Here is a 26,274-nt window from a genome sequence, read left to right as displayed (position 1 = left end):
CCTGAACTCTAAGGTGGAGATCTGGGCCGGCCTCGAGAAATCTTTCAATCTTCATTTTTGGTTATCTCGAATCGTCAATTTCTTCACACTTTCCGTTTCCGTTTTCGTTTCCGCTATTCTCTATTCGTCATTCATGCTGCGAACTCAGCACAAATCGTGCCAGTCTTGCATCCGGGTTGTGTATCATCGCATTCTCCTGTTTCCTATTTAAACCTAGTTGCTTTTTGGATGTCAGTCATCCCCCACTGTTGTCTCCTTTGACTGTCCTTTATATGACCCGTTCACGATCTTCATCCTCTTCGTCGTCTTCATCTTCTGATACTATTTCGTCCACGATGTCACAATACTCATATAACCCTCCCCGCGTTAGCAAACGAGAGTACCTCTTGGCTCAGATCCGTCACAAGGATCAGATCATAGAGTCTCTGTTGAAGCAGGTAGGTCTTCCGTCATGCTTCGATACATTCCTTCACTGACATCCTGTATCGAACAGTTGCACAACCCTTACCTTGCGACGCCGCTTTCGGTTGCATCCTATAAAGCAGCTACATCACCATCTGACAATGACAATATCAACATTGTTGATTGGCTTGATCGTCTACAGGCTAGTCTCAAGCAACCAGGAATGGCCTCGCCTACCGATGCCAACTTCCTTCGCAACTTGCGCAACCCTTCTGCAGTTACTGTGGATGATTCCGAGGACGACAATCCCGACGCTGAAGAGGGTCCCGTTGAAGACGATGACGTCGAGAAAGTCAGGAACTCGCTTCCTGATGCTGCTGTGCCTATTGGGCTGCTCGCAAACTTGTCTTTAGACAAGGATAAAGACAAGGGTAAAGGTAGAGGTCGCCAGGGTGGTAACACTGCCGCAGGTGGAGCTAACATGAAACCTGAAGATGACGATGACAATGTGGTAAGTAATGGCTGTTCTTTGTGATGTAAGTCCCGTGTTTATGTCGGTAATTACTTGCAGGGTGTGGCTAATAAGGAGTATTTCTTGCCTGGTGAGATGCATCGTGGAATGATGATACATGCTGTTTCTAATAACTTAGTAGGTCCTGCCTCGAATTTGAATACCCGCAAAACCTTGGTGGAACAGCACACACCGGAAATAGTTCTCCATGGACTCGTGAATAACACTGACGTCGAAAAGCTTTTTGATATGTACGTTCATACAGTTCTTTCCTTTCCTTCTGCTGACGCATGTCCGTCGACGCAGATTCTGGAAGCAAATCAATGTAGGTTTATGCTTTCAAAGTTGGGAGAAGCTGCGACTTAACTATCTTACAGCCATTTGTTGGCCTCCTCGATCCCACGTTACACACATCCCAATCCATCTTCCAAAGATGCCCCTTCTTATTCACCGTTAGTACGTAATCGTTCTCTCCACATGTTCTGATAAACGCTTGACTTGAGATTACAGTCTGCGCTATTTCTTCGCGTTATTACAAGGAAAAGTCTGAGATCTATCCTGTTGCTATGCATTTTGCGAAGCACTCTGCGGCTAACGCGCTCATCGACGGCTGGAAATCTGTTGAGCTATGTCAAGCTTACATTCTCATGAGCATTTATGCTGTCCCAGCTCGCAAGTGGGAAGAAGACAGAAGCTGGTTATACACAGGACTTGCGGCGCGGTATGCCAATACAAACTCTTTCCATTTCTAGAGCTTATCATTGTCACTGTAGGATTGCTACAGACTTGAATTTGCATCAGGTCTCTACGACAGAGCCACAGACGGAACGCCAGGAGCGAGAGATGTTGAATCGCACTCGCGTATGGATGATATGTTTTAATATCGATAGATCGACTGCTACGCAGTTTGGCAAGCCCTCGACGATTAAGGAGGATTATATCACTCGTCATTCTGCGGACTGGTACAGGCAATCCCGTTTCAGAGACAAAGTGTGTTCCGACATATCGTCTTGCTTTGCGGTGCTGATCAGTTACGCTGAAGTTTGACATCCACCTCTGCGCTTATTCAACGCTTCTTCGCATCGTGGGCCGGTTCCATGACGATATCTTCTCAGACCCCAACTCGCCAACCGGTTTAAACAAGGTTTGCGCCCTTCATTGACGTCTACTTTGTTACTGAACTAGCCTTGCAGGGCATCAACTTCCTTCAGGTTACGTTAGAACACGATCGTCATCTTACAAACTATTTTGAGGAATGGACCAGGCGCTTTAGTCAAGAATCTGACCCTGCAGGTACGATTTCATTCTATATGGTCAAACACGTACTCATTTCTGTGCCTTAGATCCTGGAAGCGTATTCCGCTGCACTCTGCTACCCTTGTAAGTTCTGTGTTTCAATCTCCTGCGAGACCAGCTGATGTGCCTCTAGCTTGGTCAGCTATTCACGTCTTGTTATGTACTCTTTCGGATTTCAACATGCCTTCCAACGAGGCATGGAGGCGAGTGACAACGTCTTTCTTGACAAGGTCAGTACAGTCATGGCTCTATAATCCCAAGCTATCTTACCGAACTTTATGCAGTGTTTCGACTCCGCAAAGGTGGTCATTAAGCAGATGATCGAGGTGCTGGCACCTAGTGGTCTCATGCGTGCTGCCCCTGATGGTGAGATACTATTCTAATCGGCGACGCTCTTGGTCTCATGATATTCCAAGGCCACTTTGTGTTTGCGTCTTTCGCCTCTGCATTCATGCTCAAGGTGAAAGATTACATATCCGATGTGGCGCCGTTCTTACCTTATTACTTAGCTGCTGCGTCCTGAATTTGCTCAGCTGTTGACCCGTCAGATGGAGGATGAGATCTTCGAACTCATTGGCCGCTTGATTACGACACTTCAAGATGTTGCCATTGATGAACGTCACACACCACGCTTATATGCTCGGTTCCTCGCCAGCCTCCTTACGAGGCATAGAAAAGGTGGAGGCGCCGTTGGTGGGCGTCTTCAACATCTTCCACCTCAAAGCCAAGTTTCTCGTCAGCCTGAACCTCGTGGCTTCGCTCCACAATCTTCGTTGTCATCTTCAGGAACAAGATACTCGGGTGGACTAGCGCCAGGCATGTCGCAGCAAGGATGCGACAATGATTCCATGCAGATGACTCTCAACCGAGGCACTTCAAGCTCTTCATCGCAGGCATCCTCGCCTCCTTCCGCGACTCCCGCCATATATTCTGAGGCGGCTTACTCTCGCACTCAGTCGAATCATGGAGCTGTAGGTGAGGATATGGATGTTGGGATGGCAGATGTGCTCTCGGAGAGCGGGACATTGGCAGCTATGCATGCACTCAATGATGCCTGGTGGAGTAACATGATGATGCCAGGGCATGTTCCATATGCGTTTCTCTCTGCGGCGTAACTGATCGATTTCACAGGTTTTCCTGGCCAGAAGGACCACACTTAAACGGCGTCGCAGAAGCTTACAACCACGGGATACCAGGCATCCACCCAGGCTTTGGGGGATATACACCCGAACCACAACTAGCGATGTAGCTTTTTCGTCCATAAGACATTTGGTGATATAACATCCAAGGCTCGGAAAATTTTCTTCCATGATTGGGTGTTCTTTGGTTTCATAAAGCGCTACTGTATCCATGATCTTGCTTGTACACTGTATACTTAGACATTCATGTTTTCTGTTTCAAAATCTTACACACCTAGACGACATCACATCTCAATCTCTTGACTCGAAGCTTTGGAATATTATCCACAAGTTTTGCTTTGGGGTTATTCGTCGCCCTTGATGCGTTCTTGAATGTTCAAGCTAACACAACTAATGCCCAATATCGCTTTTTTTTCTTCTCGTTAAGGCTAATACATTCGGTTTAGTACGAAGTATGCCAAGTCGAGTTGTATATATAAACATTTGTCCATTGGCTGGCCATCACATAGGAACGTTTAACCATACGATGTTTGGTGCCCTGACCATCAGCCTGAGCTTGAAACCAATTTCGCTTGCCGGTTTGAGTCAGACGCTCGCCACAAGCTAAAAAGCGCATCACGGAACTAAAGTAGCTCTTACAAATGAAGGGCTTGGGCTAGGAACGGGGTAATAGTCAGGAAAGTGTATGTAGAACAGTAAAATAAGAGAGCTCCCCTTGGACCAAAAGGCTGAGGGAGATACTTTGACGGGGAGAGGGATTAATACGCTGATTGAGACGAATAATCAAAGGTAAACGTGTATGAGGCGTGGAACGGAGGCGATCGCGTATGTAAAAGAAAAGGATGAATACGTACGAGAGTGACGCTGAGAATCATATCTTTACGCCAGCACCTCAATCACATCATTCCTCTGCCGATGGTAGTATTATCCTCTTGCTCGCCTCTGGGCCCTGACACGGCACCGAGGCCCCGAAATGTGAACTTGGGTGAAGGAAGGAACCTTCATATCTGATAAATTCGAAATTAATTCTGCTCTAGACGCGTGAGGCAGGAACGTTGTGGGTAACTCCCCCTCGAACAATATCTTCTCTTTCGCCATCCATCCTAGGCCCTCCCGGTGCTGCACAGCTAATTGGTCAGAGTCTATGATACGCATACCCCATTTGCATCTGGGTCAGAAACCCAGTCGTGTCGACAACAGGGAATGCCTGCATTTCAGGTTGTTCAATTCTCGCTCACGTAGCGTCTATTAGGTCTCGGGGTTAAATCGATGGATGCATCCACTCGAGTCTGCATTTAGAACTAGAGGCGACCCTGGAAGCCAATCACGCTCGACCTTTTGTTACGGGGTTTTTGGCAGTATTGATCTCCCAAAAGGCGGCAGAGCCGCAGAGGCATGTGAGCTATGGTGCAGTCTGAGGGTCCAGCAGGCCGCAGGTATACTCAGCAGGAGTCGCGATATGTATCAGGACCACACTGGTAATAGTGGATGGAGTTAGACAGTCTTCGCTAGAAACTGTCGACCGTACGGCATACCACCAGGGCTGGCCGGAGTTAGTAGTTTTCGACTTCCGAAGTTCCAGGAGGAACAACTCGATGATCCGCTGGCTTACCTGCCAGTGAGTTCCCATCAAGTTCCCATAGTCAAGCAAGTGAGCTTTGGCTGTGGTGCACACCCCGCGACAGCGTTATGGTCATAGCTTCATTTCGAAGAAAAAGTCGATGACATTGTTAGAGATCCGTAAATAGTCGAGACTGTCGTCCCTCGACCGTTACGCCAATTAACTTGATAGGCCAAAAGGCAGTGATAGCTCCATGCCGGAGTTGCAATTTTCCAAACCACCAGTGTCGAGGCCCTGGGTCCTCTCCACCGAACTGTTGTTTCTATGTCAGACGATATATCATCCAGAGTGTTAGTGAGTCGCACTAATCATCCTTTCTAGCAATATCTGTGTTCTCGACAGATGGTTACCGCGAACTAGCAAGTGCATTTGCACTAGCACGATCATGATATGTCAGCTAGCATCGAGGTAAGTACTTTTCATTCACTCTAAGAATACATAATTGACACAGTGCACTAGGAATACAAGAATAAGGCTGCAATGCGGGTCAATGCCATACTACTCGCTCCTGGGCAAACAGATGGTTACCGCGAACTAGCAAGTGCATTTGCACTAGCACAAGCTAGCATCGAGGTAAGTACTTTCCATTCACTCTAAGAATACATAACTGACACAGTGCACTAGGAATACAAGAATAAGGCTGCAATGCGGGTCAGTGTCATACTACTCGCTCCATGACTTCTGATGACTGAGGCCGCAGGCGGGCGCCTACCCAGCATCACTAGGGTCTTTTTAGCTTGGTTCTTCATGGATGGATCAGGTCAACAGAGGAGTCTCTTTGACTTGCATCATCGACGAATAACCAACCAAGAAGCACGGCGTCTTTCCAACCTACTAGCACCCAACTATTGCGATACCTTTGAATATATCATTCAATGGCACTATATACCTATTCACCCCTGCCCAAGACCATATTCATACAGGCCAAATTATGATGTTCACAATCCGACTCTTGGGCGACCTGAGTTAATCGGCACTCAGACGACTGAAGGGAGGGTAGTACGAATCCTCGCAAATCTCCAACATTCTGTACAGTACTTCCAAAGTAAGATGGAAGAACATGTAAGATAGGTATTATTGCCGTCCTCGAAAACCAGTGATACGTGAGAAATGAACGGGCAAGTAAGTATTCGGCAGTGTGTGAAGGGAACACCTGTGACACTGCATCATGCATAAACTGTTTTAACTGGAAAAAGGAGAGAAAACATAAAGAAGATATCTCACAAAAGATAGAAATATTGAGCATGAGGATGCCTTGGAAATAGGCAAATCATAATAGGAGCCACATAAACGATTGGTCATAGCTTAAGCTCAGTAAGAACTCTCCTGGCGAGCATTTGGTATTGCCAGCCATCGCCACCAGCCCTTCGGAACTGTATACCGTGGAGTGGCAGCCAAGGAACCTAGCGAAAAGTCTGTGAGATGTTCGAGACGATGACAAGGAGGAATATCATACCTTAATAATGTTAATTTCGAAACGGACTGATAGTGAACTGGCACCAATAGATTCGAATACTTCACGATCGACTTCACCGGTAGGGAAAGGTGCCGGCCGGGGAGTGTGCGGCTGCGGCGTAGCAGCGAAGTCACGGGGTATGGGCGGTAAGACCTTGCCTTTTACCGGTGTTTGCGAGCGGAACGGATCACGTTGTTCTTCATGAGGTGTCCCTGGCACGAGTACGTTGGCTTCCTGATGCCGAGGATTATCTGGTATAATGGTGTGGGTATTAGAGGAGACATTGAAGAATGAAGATGATCCGCTGCTGGGGGTGGCGCTTAGTGCAGTCCCAATCGATGGCCTGTGAGGGAGCTCTTTCTCTAAGGGAGCTTCCTGTTCTTTTTCCTTCATACTCTCCCTTTCCTTCTCCCGCTCCTTAGACTTCATCCCGAAAGACATCTTCGACGCTTTCTTCACAAGCGATCGAGGTGTAATTCCAGTTTCGTTGGAACCACTAGAAGCAGTCCTGCGGTGATGACTAGAGCGTCCTTGGACCTGAGTTGGTTCGGGGACAGACGAAATATCGATGGAGGGAACATGGATGCACTCAAAGCCGCACCGTGTCTCTCGATATTGAACTTGCATTCGGTCCAAAACTTTCTTGATATCAGCCTTGAGCACTGATGGGGATTTTGTAGAAGTGGTCGCAACGCTGTCGCACATTTCAGCACTGTCCAAATAACTACGCGAATCGCGCTCACCTGAATAGCCCCTTGAGATGCACAGGTTTGAAATCCTTATCGCTCTGATGTCCACTCTGCTCATCCTTGAAGCCATCGTCCTGATCAGCTGCCTCCTGTTCAGCATTCTCCTCCACCTTCTCAGTGTGTCTGAAACCACTCAAGCCAGTTGGACGCCCGCTGCTTGTCCCATAACCAGTCGACGGCCGACGATGCCGTCCGATGGTGCCACCGATACTAGGAAGCAAAGCTCCACCAGTGCTACTCCGGCGTTCGTGCCGTATCTGACGACCTTGGGGATCAAGGATGGTGGCAGCTCGCCTGTGCACGTTCCCAAGAGGCTGGCTCTGGCTAGCAGTGATAGGTTGAGGCGCAACGATGGAGGATCTGTATACATCGGCATCTGCGCCACGTTTCCAAGACGATTCAGCAGTCTTCTCGCCATCATCTCCCGACGATCGCAATGAGGCACCACCCAACATTGTCGCCCGCTTACCAGTACTTCGTTTATTATCATCACCCTTCCCAACAAGAAGCGTGCCAAACCTGCGCACGAGCGTTGCGCCAGCAGACAATGGACCATCATGTGTATGTGCACGATCCCCGCTGGATAGAACTTTATCCTGGTCCGAAAATTCGCCCTCCAGACCAGCCGACTGAGAGCCCTGCTCCTCACCCTGTTCATCTACACGACTTTCGCCACTAACAAACCCTCCACCCCATCCGCGCAGCGCATTTGGTCGTTGGCTCATGCTGTGGCTGCGGCGGTGAGTGGACGCAGGTGGAGCACGCGGAAGTGCTGTCGCCGGCCCTGGTGCTGGCACGGGTGGTTGGGAAATTTCGACGCGCTTCGTGGCAGGTGGAGGCAGCCCGGAGTCACGCGCTCTCACTTGCCCATGGAATGCAGCAGAGGTCGGGGAGGCTGCTGCTGATGCTGCATCGTAGGACATGTCGGAGTAGTGCGACGTCTCGGGCGCAGGAAGACGCGGGAGAGGCATACCGTAGTCTGCTTTACCAGATGCAGGGGTGGCAAGTTGCTGTTGCTCCTTCTTCGTAGGAGCAGGTTGAGTGAAGGTATTAGTCGGGTAGGGAGGAGGTGCAGAACTAGCGTCAGCGGCAGATGCATTGGCTGCGGTGGCTGATTGAACGGAGAGCTGGGAGCTAGCAAAGCGCCCTGGGCCATAGACGCGTTCACGCTCCAACTTCTCGCGGGAAAGGTAATACATTGTGACCAGTGGATGGAATCCCTGCGTCGGGTCGAGAGGTTCGCGCGCACCATCGCCAACTGACAGAAGCGACTGAGAGGTGGGAGGCGAGTGAGAAGGAGTGGTGGGTGGCGATGAGGAAGGGGAAAACAGCTTCCGGCGATAAAAGTCGAACCCGGAAAAACGTTTCGACTTCTTCGAGGGACTCATCGTAGACTCACTCTTGTACGCGTTTGTGGCCGATCCATCGAAGGATATGGCAAGGGAGGAGTTAGAGAACTCGAGACGGTTATTTGCGCCATTGCGACCACCACGCTTGCGTTCCCATGCCTGGACCGCACGGACATAAGCGTCAGATTCGAGTACCTTTCGAAGATTTCGTTCGATTTCCTCATCGGTCCCAAATTCGAAGCCTTTCATACCTTTGATGACTTGTTTATCAAGGTCATCAGGTCGGAGAGGTTCCCGATGTACCATGTGCGAGTCGGGGGGACCACTGAAGCCACGAGTCATCCATGAATGCTCAAGTACCTCGGTCAGCGAGGCACGCATAGCAGGGTTAGTGACAAGCATTCGGGACAGTAAGTGCTTGCATTCTGGAATATCGATCAGTGAGTAACGTGCTTCACAACACAATTTGGACGTACCTGCACTTAACCACACAGGATACTCGACTAGCCCGCGCTTAATTTTGGCATGCAGTGCTGGCATGCTCTGATCGTCAAAAGGCACTTTGCCGCATACGAGCACATATAGGACAACTCCAAAACTCCATACATCAACTTCTGGTCCAATGTAGACCTTGGCATTAAGGAGCTCGGGAGCCGCAAAGTATAGGGAACCACAAAAGGTCGACAGAGTGGAACAAGGGTCGTAGAGATTAGACAGGCCAAAGTCGATGATCTTGATGTTTCCTGTTTCAGATATAAGGATGTTCTCGATTTTGAGATCTGCGGTTAGACAATGAGAATGTGAGACAATCTAGATATAGCAACCGCAGACCTCGATGGACCACATTGTTTCGATGACAGTAATCTAGCGCACTTCCTATTTGACGAGCGAACTTGCGAGCGACACGTTCCCGCAACCGACCGTGACTGATAATGTAGTCGAGCATCTGGCCACCGTTGACATATTCGAATACCATGTAATAATGATGTTGATGGACAATCATCTCACGCATACCACAGATGTATGGATGATGGAGAAGCATAGATAGAGCAGCTTCACGGAGAGTGCGTATCTCTTTGGAAGCATCTTTTGAGGCCTGCTTTGCGACTGCTTCTGGAGTTGCATTTGAACCGTTTGGCTGGGAAGCCTGCGGATACACTCGGGGAAGGATTTTGACGGCGAGCTACGAACAAGAACCGGGCGTTCGAAAGGTAATTCATGTTTGATATGAATACAGCACATACCTTCTCTTCCGTGACATTGTGAATAGCCAACTTGACCTTCCCCATGCTCCCAGCTCCCAGTGTCTTGGTCAGGGTGTAGTCACCAAGAATGCGGTGTGAGCTTCGACCTTGTTTGCTGGTTGAACCATCTCTGATTTGACGGTGTTTTGAGTCTGTAGTCTGCTGTCTTTCGCGGTCTGATGAACTTGACATTGGAGTTGTGGTACTAAATGCCTGCGGAGGCATTGAAACTGGGCGGGGCCTGTGAGACGTAGCCTGCGTCCTTGGGGAGGGTAAAGGGCGTGGAATAGCAGTATTTTGCTTCGTGGTCGCCGTCGTGAAGGTTGTTGTAGCTGTTGTTAACGGCGTCAAAGTATGTGACCTTGCTGGTGGAGGTGATGAAAGAAGCTGTGGCTGATGAGCCGAGGGCGGTTGCGTGATGGCCATATCAAACTCATAACCTCCTGCGTGCGACGGCGTAACCAAACCAGTTTCTTCAGGCACCTGTCCTAGCGGCCCTGCCATAGATGACGGGTAGAACGCTGCCATGAACGTCTCCAACAGTTAACGTCAGGCTATCTATCACTTTCAAAGGCAGTGCTCACGATTCAGGCTAGTCAGTAAAACCGCCTCCAAGTTTTAAAATCGCTAGTCAGGGCGGTCTGCAAGCGTCTATGTTCGCAAACGGAGATTTGCTCCCAGTCGATAATTTCTCCTAATTTTCTCATGTATGTCTCATCTCGCTAGTTTAGAGTTCTAGTGCCAAGAATCCCCTGAGTCTTACTCGGGTGACAATGGTCAAGGCTGTATGATACTTTGCTTGTTTTCGAACAGAGGTAACGATGCCAACCCCACTGCCCCGACGACACCCCGCATGTATGTGAGGAAGCAAGAATAAAAATTGCTACAACAAGCTTACCTAGCTAGAACTCTCAGGCTGTCGAAACGCACATTAATAACTCAGCAATAATAGATTATCAGAAGCAGGAGAAGTCCTGCGTGTGCTGCAGGCTCGGAGGTAAGGATATCAAAATAAAAACCGAGTGTTACTTCTGACTGTGTTCTTGTACAGACAACCATGTCACTGGATGATGATTGAACATGGGCCAAGGAGGCAGGACAACCTGTAGCAAAGGTGTGAATTGACTAGGTCACGGTACACAAATGTGAAACAAACCCACCAGAGCCAGCGCCACAGTACAGAGTGCAAACGTACTGATTGTTATCATGAGAGAGCTGAAGGCAAACCCAATGATAAAAGAGAGGAACTGCCAGAAGAGATCTGATTGACTAAACGCAGCGGCAGTGAAGGGACACGTACTGTGCTGGTGATGAGTACCACGCGAACAACATCATCCGCCGTCTTTTGCCCTTTGAAGTCCTAAATTTTGTATGGTCAGCTCCATCCCAAAGAACCAAAAGAGCACACCCGCTATTCTGCCTTCCACTAGCTCCTGTATGGTCATGACTGTTGTTAAACTAGAAAGCTCAATAATGCCTATGGATTTGACACGACATGCGTGTGAATGTGCTGCCCATCTCGACAGGACCCCGTAATAGACCAACGCACATAAGTACTACTATGTCCGCTGCAGCACATGCCAGCCCCGGATCATGCAGGTAAAACTATCACGCTCCCTCAAGTCCCCTAAGCCTTTTGAAACATATACGGCTCAAAGGATCAACCACCTCTGCATACCCGGAACTTGTTTACCCTATTCCGCGCAACATTATATAAGCTTTTAAACCTTAATATACAGCCACTTCAGCAGATCGTTCTGAGTTCCTCGATAATGGCATCAGAAATTGGTATGATCATCTTCCGAGTACTGATAAAAAAAGTCATTTTATATAATCTGGATGGCTGAATCGATGTAAGACGCGCTGCTTGCTACATTCAGTATTTTGGATGTTATCATGTGACCAATATCAATTATATGCGCGTCATACTAGATTCACTATATAATGGTATTCATAGACTTTCAGATCACCAAGTTTCGATATCAGACGGTCTTAATGACTGTGACTCGAACGGCACAAGTTCGAGGGACTTAAATTTCCGGTCTCATCGTCGCCAGCTCCGCGTTCTGAAATGTAAATTCTCATCCGAAGCCTGTTCGAGTCAGATACGGCCGCGGCCTACTCATAACATAGCTACAGTGATAAAAGTACATCGCCGCTCGCGCTACTTATTAGCCACAAGTATGTTTATATATATATGAGTCGGGTGTAACTGATATTCTGTCCGATCGCAGATCGCCGTCTATTGAGTACTGTACGAAACAAAAGAAATTGAAATTCCACGACGATTCGCCGGCCTTGGGCAAAACAATCATGCTCCTTTTCACTTGAGCGACTTCAGGTCACTTTGGCCCGAATTTGAATTGTCATCGTCTGATTTTTCTGCGTCCTCGCTTGAGCGTGTTTTCTTGCCGATGATACCCAGGTCTCTCAACCCAACGATAACGATGACCATGCTCAAAAGTGTCGATGCAAAACAAGTCCACCCAGCTGCTCGGAAACCGACCATCAAGACTTCTGGCGACTGGGCATCAAGTTCCGGATGCTTGTTGTTGTATGCTTTGGACACGGAATCCGCGATTTCAGACGTGACTGCGAGTCCGAGTGCTGTAGCAAGCTGCTCACAAAGAGGCTCAGCGAGACAAAATTAGGGAGGATAAAATTCCGTACTCTTGTAGAAACGCTGAAAATGCTACCTGCGAGGGATTGCGAGTCTTCATCGAGCGATACAGTAATTTGCTGGTTCCCTATTGAATATACGATATCTACCCCAGCTGCAGCAATATCAGTCTCTCTTCGCTTAGAGAAGAAATAACACACCAATGGTAATCATCATAAAAAATGCCATAGACCAGAAGCTGAGATCAGGGTTTATCAAGGCGAAGATCACGCTTGACGCCTTCCCAAGATTGAACATCTGTTCTTAGTTGAGGCTGAGTCACTTACTAAGCTGACGAGCAAACCGATCAACATCAAGATCTGTGCAGGGATCCGGGCGACATAATATCCCGCTGCGATGCTAGGAAGTGCTCCAGCGATAGCCATGGGTATGAACCGAAGAGAGGTTTGCAATGAATTCAGCAATTGTACCTGTTGGAAGCTGAAGACCATCGGTGGTCAACGGAGACCAATTGATCAAAATAGACTAGCATACTATAGTGTGAAGAAATAGCTCAGAGTATCGAAGCTGAACCTGCAAGAAATATGAGTGACTAGGAGACCGATCCCCAAGAAGTACACGTACCAACCAAAAAATACTACGCCAACGAGGGGACCCAATTTTGCTCCAGGCTGCCTCCATATACTCAGAGGCATGAGAACAGACATGTTTTTTGATTCCCTCCAGTGCTCGAAGAAGATGAATGCGACCAGAAAAACGATGGACACGAGGAATAGGCTAAGTACCTGGGGAGCCAACCAACCCTTTTGAGCAGTTGTGGAGTCACTCGAATTCAGTTCAGTAACTCCTGCCGTGAAATCCAAAGCGTGTCCTTACGAGAGACTGAATGTCAGAAGGCCAAGGCCAGTTGTGCTTAGCACAGCGCCACCCCAGTCTAAACCTTTGTCATAACGCCGATTTGAGTGATCTTTTGGAAATACCAAGAGAGCAAGACAAACGAAAAAAACAGCAAGGCCTGCTTGAATGTAGAACAATGAACGCCATGTGGCACGACTTTCAGTCAAAAGACCGCCTTCAAAGCTGAATGAGTTGTCCATCGGAAACGTTACCAGAAAAAACTTACTAGTAATAAGGCCCAAAATAAATCCCACTGGTGATCCAACGCCTAGTGCACTGAAGGCTTTGTTCCTATTGGCTCCTGGTGGGAAGTATGACGAACATAATCCAATCGCAGCGGGAGTGTTGGCAGCCGATCCCATTCCCAAGAGCGCCATATATACGATGAAAACATTTGAACTTGGAACGAAGGCCGTTGCAAGACTCCTGGTGTGATTTTCTTGGGTCAACAATTCGAGCACTTGAATTTGACTACTGACCAAATCGCGAACCATAGAGACCCGACTAGGAACATGAAGCGGCCTCCAAATATGTCCCCCAGTCTTCCACAGAATAAAATCAAACCGCCGAATGTCAAACTATTCAACAAGGTCAGTGTCTAGTAGGTATGTCGCAATTATGGTAGAGACGTACGAATTCACATTAATCGGCCAGTAAAGGTTACCCTAGACACATGCATATTGTGTTTAGAGTAGTATGTGCGGAGTAGCAAACAAACCTCTTGGAAATTAAGGTCTCTTCCAATAGTGGGAAGCGCAATTGTGACAGCGCCGAGGAGGAAAACCTGCATTCCACATCGAGCTCATGAGTTATTAAGACTTCAAAAAAAAGCTTTCATACTTACATTCAGAGTTGTGACACCACAAAGGGCAGTGATAAATGCAATATCCCGTGCACTCAAGCCCATGATCTAGCACTCAAAGTCAAGTTGTAGAGGACGACTGTGGAATTATTTTGTTTAGGCCTTACACCATCACATAGATATCTACCTTTTAGTGTCAGCATCTAGTAAGTCGCACACCCTACCTAGCTTGTTCCGCGTGGATCCTGAAACTCCATCATTTGATGATGGATCTTCCATGATATAAGGAGATCGGTATTACCGGTATTTGCGCTGGTAGGTTGGCCATTTTCATTAGTCAAATTGGTGGAGATACAGTGAATGTCAGGAGGTTATGTATCGGCGCATGTTTCAGACTCCAAACCAGGTAACGGCGCTTGGCCGCACCAACTCCTTGCTAAATCACCCTTCTTGCAAGACCAGAAATAGTGGTTGACGTATGTCTTGAGGGAACTCACCATAAGTCGAGCGCTTGTTTGTGCGTTGCATGTACTGGATGATGCAGATGATAATCCTAATGATAATCAGCTTCTGGCATGATGACAGGTGCCTCCTACTGCGAGCTACTTCAAGTTATTCTCCAAACAAGCACCGGTTGCCAATTGCAGTCGGCCGTTCTGGATCACTGTATTCTATGAGCAGCCAAATTGAATGGCTGCCCCTTTGAATACTATGAAACATGCAATAGCCGTGCTGTGCAAGCGCTGTAAATATGCTTTTGGTTTATCCGTATACAAAGTGCGAGGAGCGGCCCCCTTGAGTCACTCTTCCACAGCACCTGGTAATCAATCTTACCTGTTAAAATCGGTCTTTTTCCGGCTAGGGCTTCGAGATGTGTCATCGCATTGACAATTCGTCATATGGGTGCAGCGCAGTTGGACTCACCTTATTACAAGCAACATTATAAACGCCGCGTAGCCGCACCAGAAGCTATTTCAGGATCCAGGCATCCATGGTATTATCGAGGAGCAACTCCCTTTAACTTTGGTTCGTTCAGGTAGTGCTGATGATTTAATCAGTCTGTGTAAAATTGCAAATAATGTTAGAGGTGGTGATTGCATTAACTTTTGATTCTCACTGGCTGAGAACACCAACAAATTACATAATAAAGTCAGCTGAAGTGACAAAGCCTGGGATCGGTATAGCCGATTTTACTCACTCAATTTCTTTAAGGTCAGTTCTAATCCGGTCGCTAACCTCTCGTCGCTCCTTTGAATTCAAACTATGGCCGATGTCACCGTACTCGTTTCACCGACTCCACTCTATCCAAGACCTCAGTCTGCACTCGGTTTCAGCCTGAATCTTGCTCGACGCAGCCAGCCTGAATTAGCATCACCAGTAATGGTCACTCTTGAGACAGCAGACCCTTCGACAGCACCTTCTTCGCCCGTCGAAGTACGAACCTTTGACGAAGCTTTGCTTTTACCGCCAAAGCGTTCATTCAGAGGCCACCGGAACCAGTCAAGTATCTCCAGTTCGCAGTCTGCCCCGCCCAAACAGGTTTCTCTCTCTGAACCTCTCAAGGCTCCCACACGACGCGTATCCTCTACGTTTTCAGCTACATCTACGCACACGCGTGAGCTCCCGCGACCAGCACCTCCTCTCTGTGAGTCTTCTCTTCCTGTATATCTATTTTATGATATCAATCCTTATCGTATAGTTCGCCCAAGGACTTTTTGGCGCAAAACAAAGCGTTCAGGTGTCACTGGTGCATCCTATTCTCCCGCTTCCCATCTGGTTCGACGGGCCACCTTTGTTGCTGCTGGCCTTTCCCTTGACACACCTGCCGCTGACCTCAGTGCCCTTGGTGTAGAAAGTCGCGTCTCGGTTCTTGTCCTCGGCCCCGATCATATATTGCAATTGTATCCCAGCGTTGGCTGGTGAGTGTGCAGAATGGGAAATGAACATACCGCAAAACCGAACGGAGGTGGAACTTTGACTCATTGGAATATTAATTATGCGTTTGCATATAAACGGCAGGACAACGGTCTTACCTCATCGTCGTATCCCGCTTCATCTACAGCTCCGAATTCAGCCCCTACAGACAGCCCTACCGATGTCGTTGCCTCCGCTTCCACAGCGGCAAACGCAAATATAGCTACCGTTATTTCCATCACCGCCCTCCCTCCTCTAGATACGACTCTGCCTCACAATGTCACAAAAGTTTCCTACCACCAGCACCTTGATGTCATTTTTCTAGCGCCGCTCTTTGCAGTGTTAGGTATTTTACTTGGGGTGGGAGCCATGAGTCTGTGGTGGAGGCTCAGACGACTCGGTGATGCAGGTTCTGGCGTGTGTGGACTAGGCGGCAGGAATACTGGCGGCGGGAGTAGGATTAGTCTTGAACCTGGTCCTGCTTATGCACCCGCTCCCGCTGATGAGGGCGATGGCGGTATTGACTTTGCGGAAGGCCCTGGGCCATACTCGACTCGCAATGGGAGCACAGAAGAAGTTGCGCTCTTTGCAGCAGGCACACCCAGTAAAACAACGGTACATGGCACGCGGTACCTCTTCCCCACGCATATGCGCGATCAAGCCACCATCGGTGGTACTGTGACCAAACCTCTTTGTACACCATTCCTTGTAGGTGCAAGTCAGTTCGACTCAGCTGGGACTGGGACTGGGACTGGGACTGGGGACTCTGATCATGGCGACCCATTCACGTGGGCGCATAATGCTTCTTCTTCTCGTGCATATGATGCAGAAAGGGCAGAAGCAGATCATTCTCGACGCAGCATGTTTCAGAGAATCTTGAATCGCTCGACCTCATTTAATGGCAGACAATATTCTGCGGTCAGGACGCGCGACCTCTCCCCAAGTAAACACCACTTCAACTCAATCCCCACTTTAGCTCTAAACGTCGACCTTGCAAACACTACGACTTCCCATGGGGGAAGGAGCAGCGCGGTGGATGTTCCACTGCGCTCGTTTGAGGGTGGCGCAGGAAGCGAGGTACAGCGGCCTGTGAGGGCGTGGTTGGAAACTCCTGAAAGGACTGTTCAGACTCCTGAGGGCACGAGATATGGGAACGGCAGATCCGACAAATGCAAGGTCACTGGCGACCAGCATCCTGATTATGCACCAATGACGGAAACCCCACGAACCCCAGTCTCGAAAGTCAGTCAATTTTGGACGCCTCGTTGGAAAAACAAAGTTCTACCGCTGCTCTCATCTCAATCCCCGGCTAAACCTTCTCCATTTCCACCGTGCATTGTACCATCTCCTTCACAATCTCCATCACCGATGCCGCGACATGCTGTATCCATTTCGACGCATGAAAGATCATCTAAAGAGCGCAAGCAGCAGGATCTCTTTGAGAAGAGAACGGAATCTGGCCCCAAATTGCAGGAGCGAAACACCTCAATTCCGCAAATCGACTCTTCCGTTCTCCCACGTAACCCCCCGCTCCTGATGTCTCCGCCCCTCGAGGCTGCACTACTCTTCACTTCTACATCATGTGGCACGCTCAGTTTCGCCACGCTTGCGAATTTAAGCCCGAAATTGGTCTCGCGTTCTCCACCAACGTCCAAAGCAAAGGTTTTCGCAGGGGCTTTTGATGGCCCTTTGATCTCGAAGCCCAAGGCGAAGGCTAACCTAGGATCGCCCAAAATCTTGAACATAAATCAGAGTGCACATGTTACTTCTCCTGATATTTCGCTCTTCCCGCTTCCTTCCTCCGCAAAGAAACTCAAGAAGCGTAAGAGTCAAAGTAGATCCAGGAAAGGGAAGCAGCAAGTGACGAATAAATGGACTGAGACTTCACCGATGCTCCCGCTCCCTTCATATCCTGACCACCTCGTGTATGCAGGACTGAAGACCTCTGTTTCAATGACTCTCGCTTCGAGCCCCTCTCAACCCACGATTTCGCCCACACCCACTATGCTCGCGATTCTTGCTGCGACCCAGAGCTTGGAGCGCGTAAATGAGATCTTGATGCGAGGTTATAGTGAACGGGCGCTTGGCGGTGGGGACATGGGCGGCGATGAGAGGGTGTTGAGAGAGAGTATTGTCGTTGCGGGTATCGAGGAGAGCTCATGACATGGACGATATATATAGGATGTATGAATTGTATCTATTTTTGTGTTCTTTGTTCAATCTCCTGCAGTCGACTCCGCATCTAGCAGCTTCTATGCCGACCTGTGGAAAGGTGAGTGATTTTTACGTGCCAGCACTGGTGGCATTTGACGAAGTGAAGAAGGTCACAGTCGTTCTAGCTATGCGGGGGCCAAACCCAGTGAACTCCGAAAGCACGAAGCTTGGCACTGCAAGCGTCCACTTATTTTCCACACGATCGTATTGACTCTGCGATTTTTCTTTCCCCGGTGAAAACCACATATGCGTAATACTGCCGATATTGATCGTCTACATGGGACTTGACATGTAGGTTTTGCGCTAATTCTGCTGGTCCTCGTGGTAAGTACAAATGGTTTATCTACCAAACTGACTTCAATCAGGTTCTCGGCCTACTAAATAATCTCACGTTTATCGGTCTTGATTCCTTCAACGACGATGACAGCGCGCCCTCCTGTACGTGTTATCATGCTAAATTTTCTTCTGAAATATACATCATAGGTAACACGATTGATTCGTTGGTGATGTGTATTGCGCAGAGCCACAAATAAGACCAGACCTTCCAATCATTGAAGCGCTATTCGCGTGTGAGTCTGTCGCTCATCATGTTAATTCCTTTTATGGGGAGCAAGATGGCGAAGGCCGGACTCGCCTTGGGGCTGCTTCCCGCAGGACCTTTACTCATGCATTACAGGACCGAAGATATAGATGGCTAGACCAGGACATTTGAAAGTGACGACGAACGAAACGTACGGTATCGACAGGAGTCTCCCGAGCATGAACTTCTTCTACACAGCACAGTTAGGGTATAACCAGTCACTGGGGCTGCGGCAATTGTACTTACGTCATAGTATAATATTTATAGTTGCACCTCGATACTGCCGCAAGTTCCGGTAGTAATCTTATATCTGCCTGCCATTTAAAGATCAGCAATCAATCTTCAATTGCCAGCGCTCTCCTTTCCTGATCTCCCCCACATACTATGTCACAGCTGCCCTAGACCGAGTTGTAGTGTGCCAGTCACAAATTGGTACTTGTGGATGGTGGATGACAGGCCCGATAATCGCTACCTCATCTATTCCCTCAGCTGTATTGCTTACTGTCAACGCACTGATGGCGCCAAAATGTTTCAGGGAATTCTTTCATTCTATTACAGACATTCGACCTCTTCAGCCGAAGCTGCCGTATGTGTTGGCTGCAATGTAGAACGAAGCAATGGCTCCGCTCAGGCTAGGCAATCATCAGAAACTATCTCTCCGTCTCCCTCATCGAAAGAAACCATACACTTCTTCTCAGTTCAGACGATGCAGTAAGACTTCTCGGCAATAAACCTGGACGCTACAAGAAGCTCTGTACACTCAAGAATCATACAAAGATCAATCACATGCACGTACCATTACTGCGGAGTTGCGATGTTAGGATCGTCACATTTGCGATTGTCAAGGCTGTTTGTGCGGATTATTCACCGGAATGCAGAAGACGATGGATGAGCTCACGCAGGGAAAATAGTGCTGCGCAGCTGGATCAGCACAGGTAGGCTATTCTTATCATAGTCCTCCTTTATTGATGGTAATGTCTTTTCAGAGTCGACAAGAAGGGTTCGCGGAAGGACTTTCCTTAGAGTCTCCGATAATTGATCTTTCGGCAGCAAGCTGCAGATGAAGTAGCCCACTTATACTCGGCCAATAATACTGGTTCGCCGAGTACAAGCGGACTACTTATTCTCAGCAATATGTTCTTCTTTCTTTGTCAATTAGCAGCGAACCGCAGACGAGCAAGCACGAGTTGGCAATTTTCGGGTATATATATTCAATTGTTGATGACGCCTGTCTTGTAGGAAACTTCGCGCAAGGTTTGCTTGCGGCCTTGGAGGGTAAACTTCTATTCGATTCAGAATGCCTTGCAGCCTTGCTTGAGTTCCTTCACGTTCCTTCATTCTTTACCTTCGTTTACATGGATCGTGCTTTTGCTTCGCAGTTCGCCCTTTGTAACAAGTATGGTAACCTGGTTCCGCAACATCTAAATCTGATTTATAGACTAATCATATCGACATTGGCCGCAGCGAATTAGTCTGCGAGTGACGAGAATGCTTGTACTTGAAGGATGCAGTGGGAACTCGTTCATGTAGATAGATAGATACAACATGCCAGCTAATCATGGAGTTACGCTCGACGCAATCCTACACCGCAATGTGATTGACGGAGGAGGATAAGAGAAGAGCAAATACTATCAACGGGTGGGGATGCTTGTTGAAGATGCGGCACGGAACTCGTATAAGTATGAGGCTGCCTTAGCTCCTGCAAGTCATGCTTCATGGTATCGTTCGTAGTGCACCTTCAAGTCTCGCTAGATTCAAGCAACCAACATCACAATTAACCGGTCAGTCTTGCTGCTAAGAATTCGACGCTTACCTAGCAACAATCCCTAGTCCTGCCTATTTAGCTCTTGTAACAGGTCTACTTCCACCATCCCAACAGAACGAAGAACATCTTCTCTTGGATCATCCAACTCATTCATGAGGTCTTTGAGCACGCGGAGACGGTTTGTCAGCCAGATGATCTGGAGAACGCCAGCACTCTCTATGGGCATCCTGTTTTTCCGCCGATATAATATGTCCCCTGACATGCAGATCGAGAGTATCAACATGGTCAACGAAGCGGTCAATGCAACTGCTAACTGTATCTCTCAGTAAAGCCTTGTCAAGTTAGTTTGCAATAGGGGTCTTACAGGCCGCGCATTAGTCTGAAACATAGGTCGGCAAGATTGAATACTTTGTATGATGAGTACCTACGTTGAGACGCCATTTTATAACCTGCCGAGAAACGACAGTGCTGCCTGGTGTTGGGTCAAAGCCACCAGCATCGGAGCCGAGCTTTGCACCTGTATCGTTTTTCAAGTCTGGTACACACGAAAGTAAAACACTTTACCTGTCCACAACAATGATGCGAAGATTTTGGAGAGACTAGATTCGAATTTGTGGCGACTACAGAGAACCTTCTTTGGACCAGATGGTGGTGGTGGCCTGGAGGCTTGCTCGTCCAAAACCACATCTAAACCAATTTCTTTCATAAAATACCTCAGGCGAAGCGTCAGTTTGTTAGGATAGTCCTCAACATGATTACCTCACAGCTCGAGGAGAGAAAGTCTGTAGCAGGATGCTTGACTTTGAGTCATACAAATATTTACAGGGTGCATAGCTCCAGAGTGGAATGGAGATACAAGCTTCAGTGTGTTCAGCAAACGAAGGTTACAAACGATGATAAAACATTTGCTAACCCATTTTCGATGTTGATGATTATACTGACCTATTCCTGGCGGCGACCAGATATCCCAAGTGCTATTTCCCTTTGGCGCTGTCCATGCCTTCCAGTTTGACGGAGGAGATAGAATCGGGGGCGGAAAGAGTGCCAGTAATCGACCTGTTTTCATATCGACTGTCGCCGTATGGTGTTCAACATATATGTTGCAAGCTATTAAATAAGCATCGAGCGCAGTCGAGATGGTCGGAGCTTGAGGACTGTCTATCGTAACTATTAGAGAGTGGGACTGGGTAGTAGCGCGAGCACATACTGAATAACAGGTCTTGCTGATATTCCCAGTTTATGTGCTGTGCGGTTGCTGATTTCAGGGAGTCGTCGATATCAATGGACGTAGGAATTATAAACACGATGGTAGGCTAAAGGTAGCACAGGTCACTCAGAGAGTAAGCAAAAATTGAAATATGCTTACCCCAGGAAAAAGGACAGACATGGACCCACTGACTTTTAACTGATCTTGATCTACCAAAATGTAAGATATAGCTCCTGCAGGCAATGAAAGGAATACCGACAGGGAGGTACCAGCCGGGCCGACCATCTCATGGTCTGCTCCTGGCCTGAAACTGGAGGTTCGATTACGTAGTCTCCGAATTGATTGGCATTCAGCTGTGGGGTGTAGCTCAACTCAGAATTACGGAGTAACCCACACTCCGTTTGGAAAGTAGTTGCATCTACAATGGCGTTTCCTGTGGCGCCATCTGCTTCAACGGTGTCATACAATGTGGTATCATTGAGTCCGGCGTTCAACGAACTATTGAAATGGCTCAGAGATGGAACGATCGCGCTAATAGTGTGCCACTGAAGTCCCATCATGTCGACATTTGTGCCAGGCCAGTGAGAGAATGTTGTTGCTGACATGTTTGTGGTTGCGGTGAATGTCTGCAGCTGCAATAGGGATGACGAAGCCACATGAAGCGCGAATACACATCCAAGATAGGTAGCGATAGACGCCATCCACCATAATGATCTACTAGTGCTTGACTGTTGCCAGAGACACTGTAATGCAGAACCAAGGCCACTCCATGCGTTAACATTGTCGTGGAGGATGGTCAATTTTTGATGCTGAATCAAGTTCCGGTAGAGTGTCAGGCGTTGCGCCAGGTAAACGAGTATCGCGCAATACAGCTTTATAAGTCAAATTAATTAAGTGTAATTTGTACAAACAATTGGCCTCACCGCATAAAAGGCCTGTGTCGATGCAGCCAATGCTGACATCCATGCACCGTTCTCAGAAATGACAATACGGTGCTCGATAGCAGAAATGCTTAACGCCAGGAGAACAAAATGGAGAAGAACAAAAAATCCATGCATAAACACACATAGAAATGCTGATACCGATTTTGTGGACTTGTGCAGCTTTTGTGTGGACAGCGATGAATTCAAGAAATCTGTAGCCGCCGAGATGAAAGGACCTGTATTATCACCGGGCAGGCATCGACATTGAGTGGGTGTTGGTATTCGTTCAAGTTCAAGTTCATGTAAAGGAGAACTCGGGAGTTTCCCAATTGGCTGCAATGACATGGAGCCATGGTTGTCCTGTCTCACGTTAGGTAGCAGAGAAGAGAACATGCTAAAGGGTAGATAATCAGCACATCACCGTGACATTGCTTTAAATGATATGTGCTGTGTCGGTCCACATTGTGAGTACGCTGCCATGATGCTGCGCAGATCGATATATACAGCCGTAAAGATTGATTCAAACATCCTGTGTTAGGGTTTTGATCAAGCCGACGATAACAAATTTTAATTGGCAGACCATGACAAGGTGCCGATTCGGAGCTTGCCGGAGAGTCAGCACCACGCGTCCAACTGAGCGTGACGCTTGGTTTTTCTACCTTCTCGTCACTATTCGAATCGTAGTATCTGCGTATCAGAATATCTATTACTATCCTCTCGTTTACTCGCCCCTCACATTCATAATACCATACCATACGTTATCACTTACTTTCCATCATAATCGCACCTCACTTGATCCAGTCTTATCCGCCTGATCAATGACCCATCAGCACCTAAACCTGCAACTTCCAGGCCTGCCGGCCCCTCATGCCAGTTCCTCAGGATCATCTGCACCTGTAGGGCCACTGCATCCATCCGACTATGCAGAGCCTCCAGAAGAGCTAGGCCAAGGCGCGGCTCGCGCCAAAGCAGCAGCAACAAGGCAGTCAGCCAGACTCGCTAGCGTCGGTGCCGACGCAGACGACGATTCAGCGCCTCAAAGCAACGCACCCAGAGTAACACCCCTCCCTGGTGCTCCAGCAGCCAGAGCCGCAGCTGCAGCTGCAGCCGCAGCCAAACCGGCGGCCAAGCCAGCAGCCAAGCCAGTGGCTAAGCAGCCATCCAAGCAAGCAGCATCGAAGCAGCCAGCCCCGGCCAGCACACCATCTGCACCAAGTCCACCGAACCCACCTGCCGTAACACCAGTGCAGCAAACGGTTGACGTGGCAGCGCTGCTTGCCCGGATTGCTCAACTCGAGCAAGAGCAAGCAATAAGGACCACACAACCCGTTGAGCTCCTCCCTCAGGCTAAGGCTCCCGCACTTCCATTGTTTGCGTCGCCAGAGGAAGTAGAAAGAGCAAGGGCCGCCATCATCGAAGCCAAGAAGGACGAGCCCAAGGTCTCCCTCCCTGATGTGGTACCAGGCTTCAAAGCAAACCCCCTCGACACTGGTGAGGATCTCTATCTCGTTCTTAGCCAGATTTGCGAGTTTCGTGCTACGTGCACCAAGGAGGCAGTGCTCAGCGTCTTGGGTCCCAACCTTCTAACCCAAGCATGCAGATGCAGCTGCGCATCCAAGCGCACTTGATCTCAACACTGAGCTGAAGGCCAGTGCGAATTATCAGAGCTATAGGCTCAGTCGCTAAAGGCGACCCACTTGCTACGTCAGGCTGCAGGCCAAGCTAGCTTTTGTCTGGCCATAGAGTGGTCCGGGGCTGAATGCTGCCACAATTTCGTGTTCGCCTCGCCATTACCGAGGATTTCGAGAGCTAATGCCAGTCTCGTTGTTACAGCCGTTCCACCCAAAGTTGACGAGGCGTTCAAAGCCTTCAAATATGTCCCATACAGTATGCTCACTTCGTCGGCTCGATGGCAAGCGATTAGGACTGGCGAAGAAGCCTTCACCATCTCTGCATCAGGCTCGCTGATGGCCAAAGGGCTCGATCGCCGGAATGAGAGGAGCATAACGTTGTCAGACTGGATAGGAGCGGCTGATGCAGCAGAAGATCGCATGGGTCATTACCACGGGGCCGCACGCGCGAAGGCACTGAAAGCCCACCACAGTGTAGTCCTGGGTTTGAGCCGCTCCCACTCATGGGATATTGCAGTTGAATATGACATCCAACAACGTGAAACGGTAGCACAGCATCCGCAACACGACCTATCCCAGCTAGACGACAAAGCACTTACCATCATTGCAACTCGCATAGTAACCAGGCAACCCGCCGTCACTGCATCGTACAGCCAAGCACAACTTAAGAGGCCATCTCCGCCATCCTCGTTGCCATCCCATCATCCACAGAAGAAGAAGGCCAGACTGCAATGCTTTCGGTGTGGAGGAGCAGACCACTTACCAGGCGACTGCACAGCAGAATCAACCGTCACCGGGCACCCAGTGGCCCAAATCGCAACCTCAGCTAAGAGCGCACATGCCCTTGCAGCCCCGGGTGGAAAGATTTTCTGCATCAGCTGGGCGAGATTCTCCAGTTGCCACTTTGCCAACGCATGCATCAATTACCATGGATGCAGCATCTGTGGAGATGCTGCCCATGGCGCAGGAACCTGCAGAGCAGTCCGTCCTAGATCCTAGGCAGGTGGTGACACCCCTCATCGCATCGAAACTCGAAGAACTACTATATGAATATAATATATACGAGGAATGGGGACATATGATATCCAATATCAAGGAAGGCTTCGACGTAGGAGTCAGAGAAACACCGAAAACCACACTATCCTTTCGAGAACCACACATCTTCACAACTAAATGTCGATATCATAGACCAATATATAATCAGCGAGCAGAACGCTGGGTGTTACTCTCGCACATACTCAATCTCGGAACTAGAATCCTTAATCGGCCCTTTTCGCACGTCCCCACTTGGCCTCGTACCGAAGCCTCATTCCACGAAATTCAGACTCGTTCAAGACATGTCATACCCACACGACAATCCCGAAAGCCCCTCTGTCAATGCAGGCATAGACCCAGACGCATTCCCAACAGAATGGGGCACATTCGACAGTGTAGTGGAGTTGATTCTCTCGCTACCAGATGGGTGTGTCGCAGCGACATTCGACATCGCATCAGCGTACCGAATTATACTGGTCCACCCCAGCCAACAGTGGGCCCTGTGCATTCTATGGCGCGGTCGGGTTTACGTCGATCGAGCCCTCATGTTTGGCTTAAGCTCAAGCGCAGGAGTCTTCGGCTCAGTAGCAGACATGCTAGTGGCCATATACGAGAAAGCTGGTTTCGGCCCAATTCGAAAATGGGTAGACGACTTCTTCGTCATCCGCCTCCCGCACCAGAATTGGACAGAAGAAGAATTCATCGAGCTGTCAGCCGCCTTCAGAGTACCATGGAGCTTAGAGAAACTGCGGGCCTTCGCAATTATCCAATGTTACATTGGCTTCGACTGGGACTTATCACGAAGAGTAGTCTCACTCCCGGAAGAGAAAATGGAGAAAATCCTATCATTGTTACAATCGTGGCTAGCAAAGGGCACTGCGTTTCACAGCAAACGAAGCAGCAAGCCTGCACGGCAAGC

General features: G+C 48.7%; 7 protein-coding genes across 7 annotated transcripts; 3 read left to right on the top strand and 4 right to left on the bottom strand.

The window, feature by feature from the left end:
• Window positions 1-335: 335 nt before the first annotated feature.
• Window positions 336-3,458, top strand: EDB93DRAFT_1104941 (fungal-specific transcription factor domain-containing protein; the record flags this gene model as incomplete). The annotated part of the gene is made up of 16 exons (XM_041447457.1): window positions 336-437; window positions 494-913; window positions 974-1,004; window positions 1,056-1,164; window positions 1,220-1,238; window positions 1,291-1,369; window positions 1,424-1,634; window positions 1,687-1,903; window positions 1,956-2,057; window positions 2,107-2,206; window positions 2,257-2,293; window positions 2,343-2,439; window positions 2,494-2,575; window positions 2,626-2,669; window positions 2,719-3,320; window positions 3,341-3,458. 16 exons carry the CDS (start codon window positions 336-338, stop codon window positions 3,456-3,458), a joined length of 2,370 nt encoding a protein of 789 aa, XP_041306423.1.
• Window positions 3,459-6,267: 2,809 nt separating this feature from the next.
• Window positions 6,268-9,992, bottom strand: EDB93DRAFT_1087691 (uncharacterized protein; the record flags this gene model as incomplete). Its single annotated transcript, XM_041446068.1, has 6 exons — window positions 6,268-6,372; window positions 6,426-7,119; window positions 7,169-8,948; window positions 9,000-9,302; window positions 9,355-9,706; window positions 9,768-9,992. The coding sequence occupies 6 exons, from the start codon at window positions 9,990-9,992 to the stop codon at window positions 6,268-6,270; spliced, it is 3,459 nt and encodes a 1,152-aa protein (XP_041306422.1).
• A 425-nt stretch (window positions 9,993-10,417) lies between these two features.
• Window positions 10,418-11,314, bottom strand: EDB93DRAFT_1153106 (microsomal signal peptidase 12 kDa subunit). The gene is made up of 4 exons (XM_041449780.1): window positions 11,180-11,314; window positions 11,068-11,127; window positions 10,928-11,014; window positions 10,418-10,870 (listed from the first exon to the last, which is right to left on the bottom strand). Exons 1-4 carry the CDS (start codon window positions 11,210-11,212, stop codon window positions 10,793-10,795), a joined length of 258 nt encoding a protein of 85 aa, XP_041306421.1. The 5' UTR covers window positions 11,213-11,314; the 3' UTR covers window positions 10,418-10,792.
• A 776-nt stretch (window positions 11,315-12,090) lies between these two features.
• On the bottom strand, window positions 12,091-14,415 carry EDB93DRAFT_1289466 (major facilitator superfamily domain-containing protein; the record flags this gene model as incomplete). Its single annotated transcript, XM_041454540.1, has 12 exons — window positions 14,129-14,415; window positions 14,003-14,068; window positions 13,918-13,949; window positions 13,764-13,862; window positions 13,511-13,710; window positions 13,264-13,459; window positions 13,012-13,212; window positions 12,922-12,960; window positions 12,714-12,867; window positions 12,588-12,666; window positions 12,438-12,541; window positions 12,091-12,384 (listed from the first exon to the last, which is right to left on the bottom strand). The coding sequence occupies exons 1-12, from the start codon at window positions 14,189-14,191 to the stop codon at window positions 12,091-12,093; spliced, it is 1,527 nt and encodes a 508-aa protein (XP_041306420.1). The 5' UTR covers window positions 14,192-14,415.
• Window positions 14,416-15,349: 934 nt separating this feature from the next.
• Window positions 15,350-16,009, top strand: EDB93DRAFT_1087653 (uncharacterized protein; the record flags this gene model as incomplete). Its single annotated transcript, XM_041446061.1, has 2 exons — window positions 15,350-15,731; window positions 15,786-16,009. The coding sequence occupies 2 exons, from the start codon at window positions 15,350-15,352 to the stop codon at window positions 16,007-16,009; spliced, it is 606 nt and encodes a 201-aa protein (XP_041306419.1).
• EDB93DRAFT_536596 (uncharacterized protein) lies at window positions 15,696-18,516 on the top strand. The gene is made up of 3 exons (XM_041456648.1): window positions 15,696-15,731; window positions 15,786-18,272; window positions 18,321-18,516. Exon 2 carries the CDS (start codon window positions 16,019-16,021, stop codon window positions 18,161-18,163), a length of 2,145 nt encoding a protein of 714 aa, XP_041306418.1. The 5' UTR covers window positions 15,696-15,731; window positions 15,786-16,018; the 3' UTR covers window positions 18,164-18,272; window positions 18,321-18,516.
• Window positions 18,517-20,199: 1,683 nt separating this feature from the next.
• EDB93DRAFT_1153075 (uncharacterized protein) lies at window positions 20,200-23,234 on the bottom strand. Its single transcript, XM_041449779.1, has 11 exons — window positions 22,690-23,234; window positions 22,026-22,638; window positions 21,926-21,975; window positions 21,767-21,872; window positions 21,473-21,717; window positions 21,324-21,418; window positions 21,124-21,272; window positions 20,988-21,076; window positions 20,924-20,938; window positions 20,608-20,872; window positions 20,200-20,542 (listed from the first exon to the last, which is right to left on the bottom strand). The coding sequence occupies exons 1-10, from the start codon at window positions 23,080-23,082 to the stop codon at window positions 20,621-20,623; spliced, it is 2,007 nt and encodes a 668-aa protein (XP_041306417.1). The 5' UTR covers window positions 23,083-23,234; the 3' UTR covers window positions 20,200-20,542; window positions 20,608-20,620.
• Window positions 23,235-26,274: the final 3,040 nt, after the last annotated feature.

Source organism: Suillus bovinus (assembly GCF_016758785.1).
Source record: "Suillus bovinus strain UH-Sbo-P2 chromosome Unknown EDB93scaffold_38, whole genome shotgun sequence".
Taxonomy (NCBI): Eukaryota; Fungi; Basidiomycota; class Agaricomycetes; order Boletales; family Suillaceae; genus Suillus; species Suillus bovinus.
The sequence above is the reverse complement of the archived record's forward strand: the minus strand, read 5'-3'. Positions and strand labels throughout refer to the sequence as shown.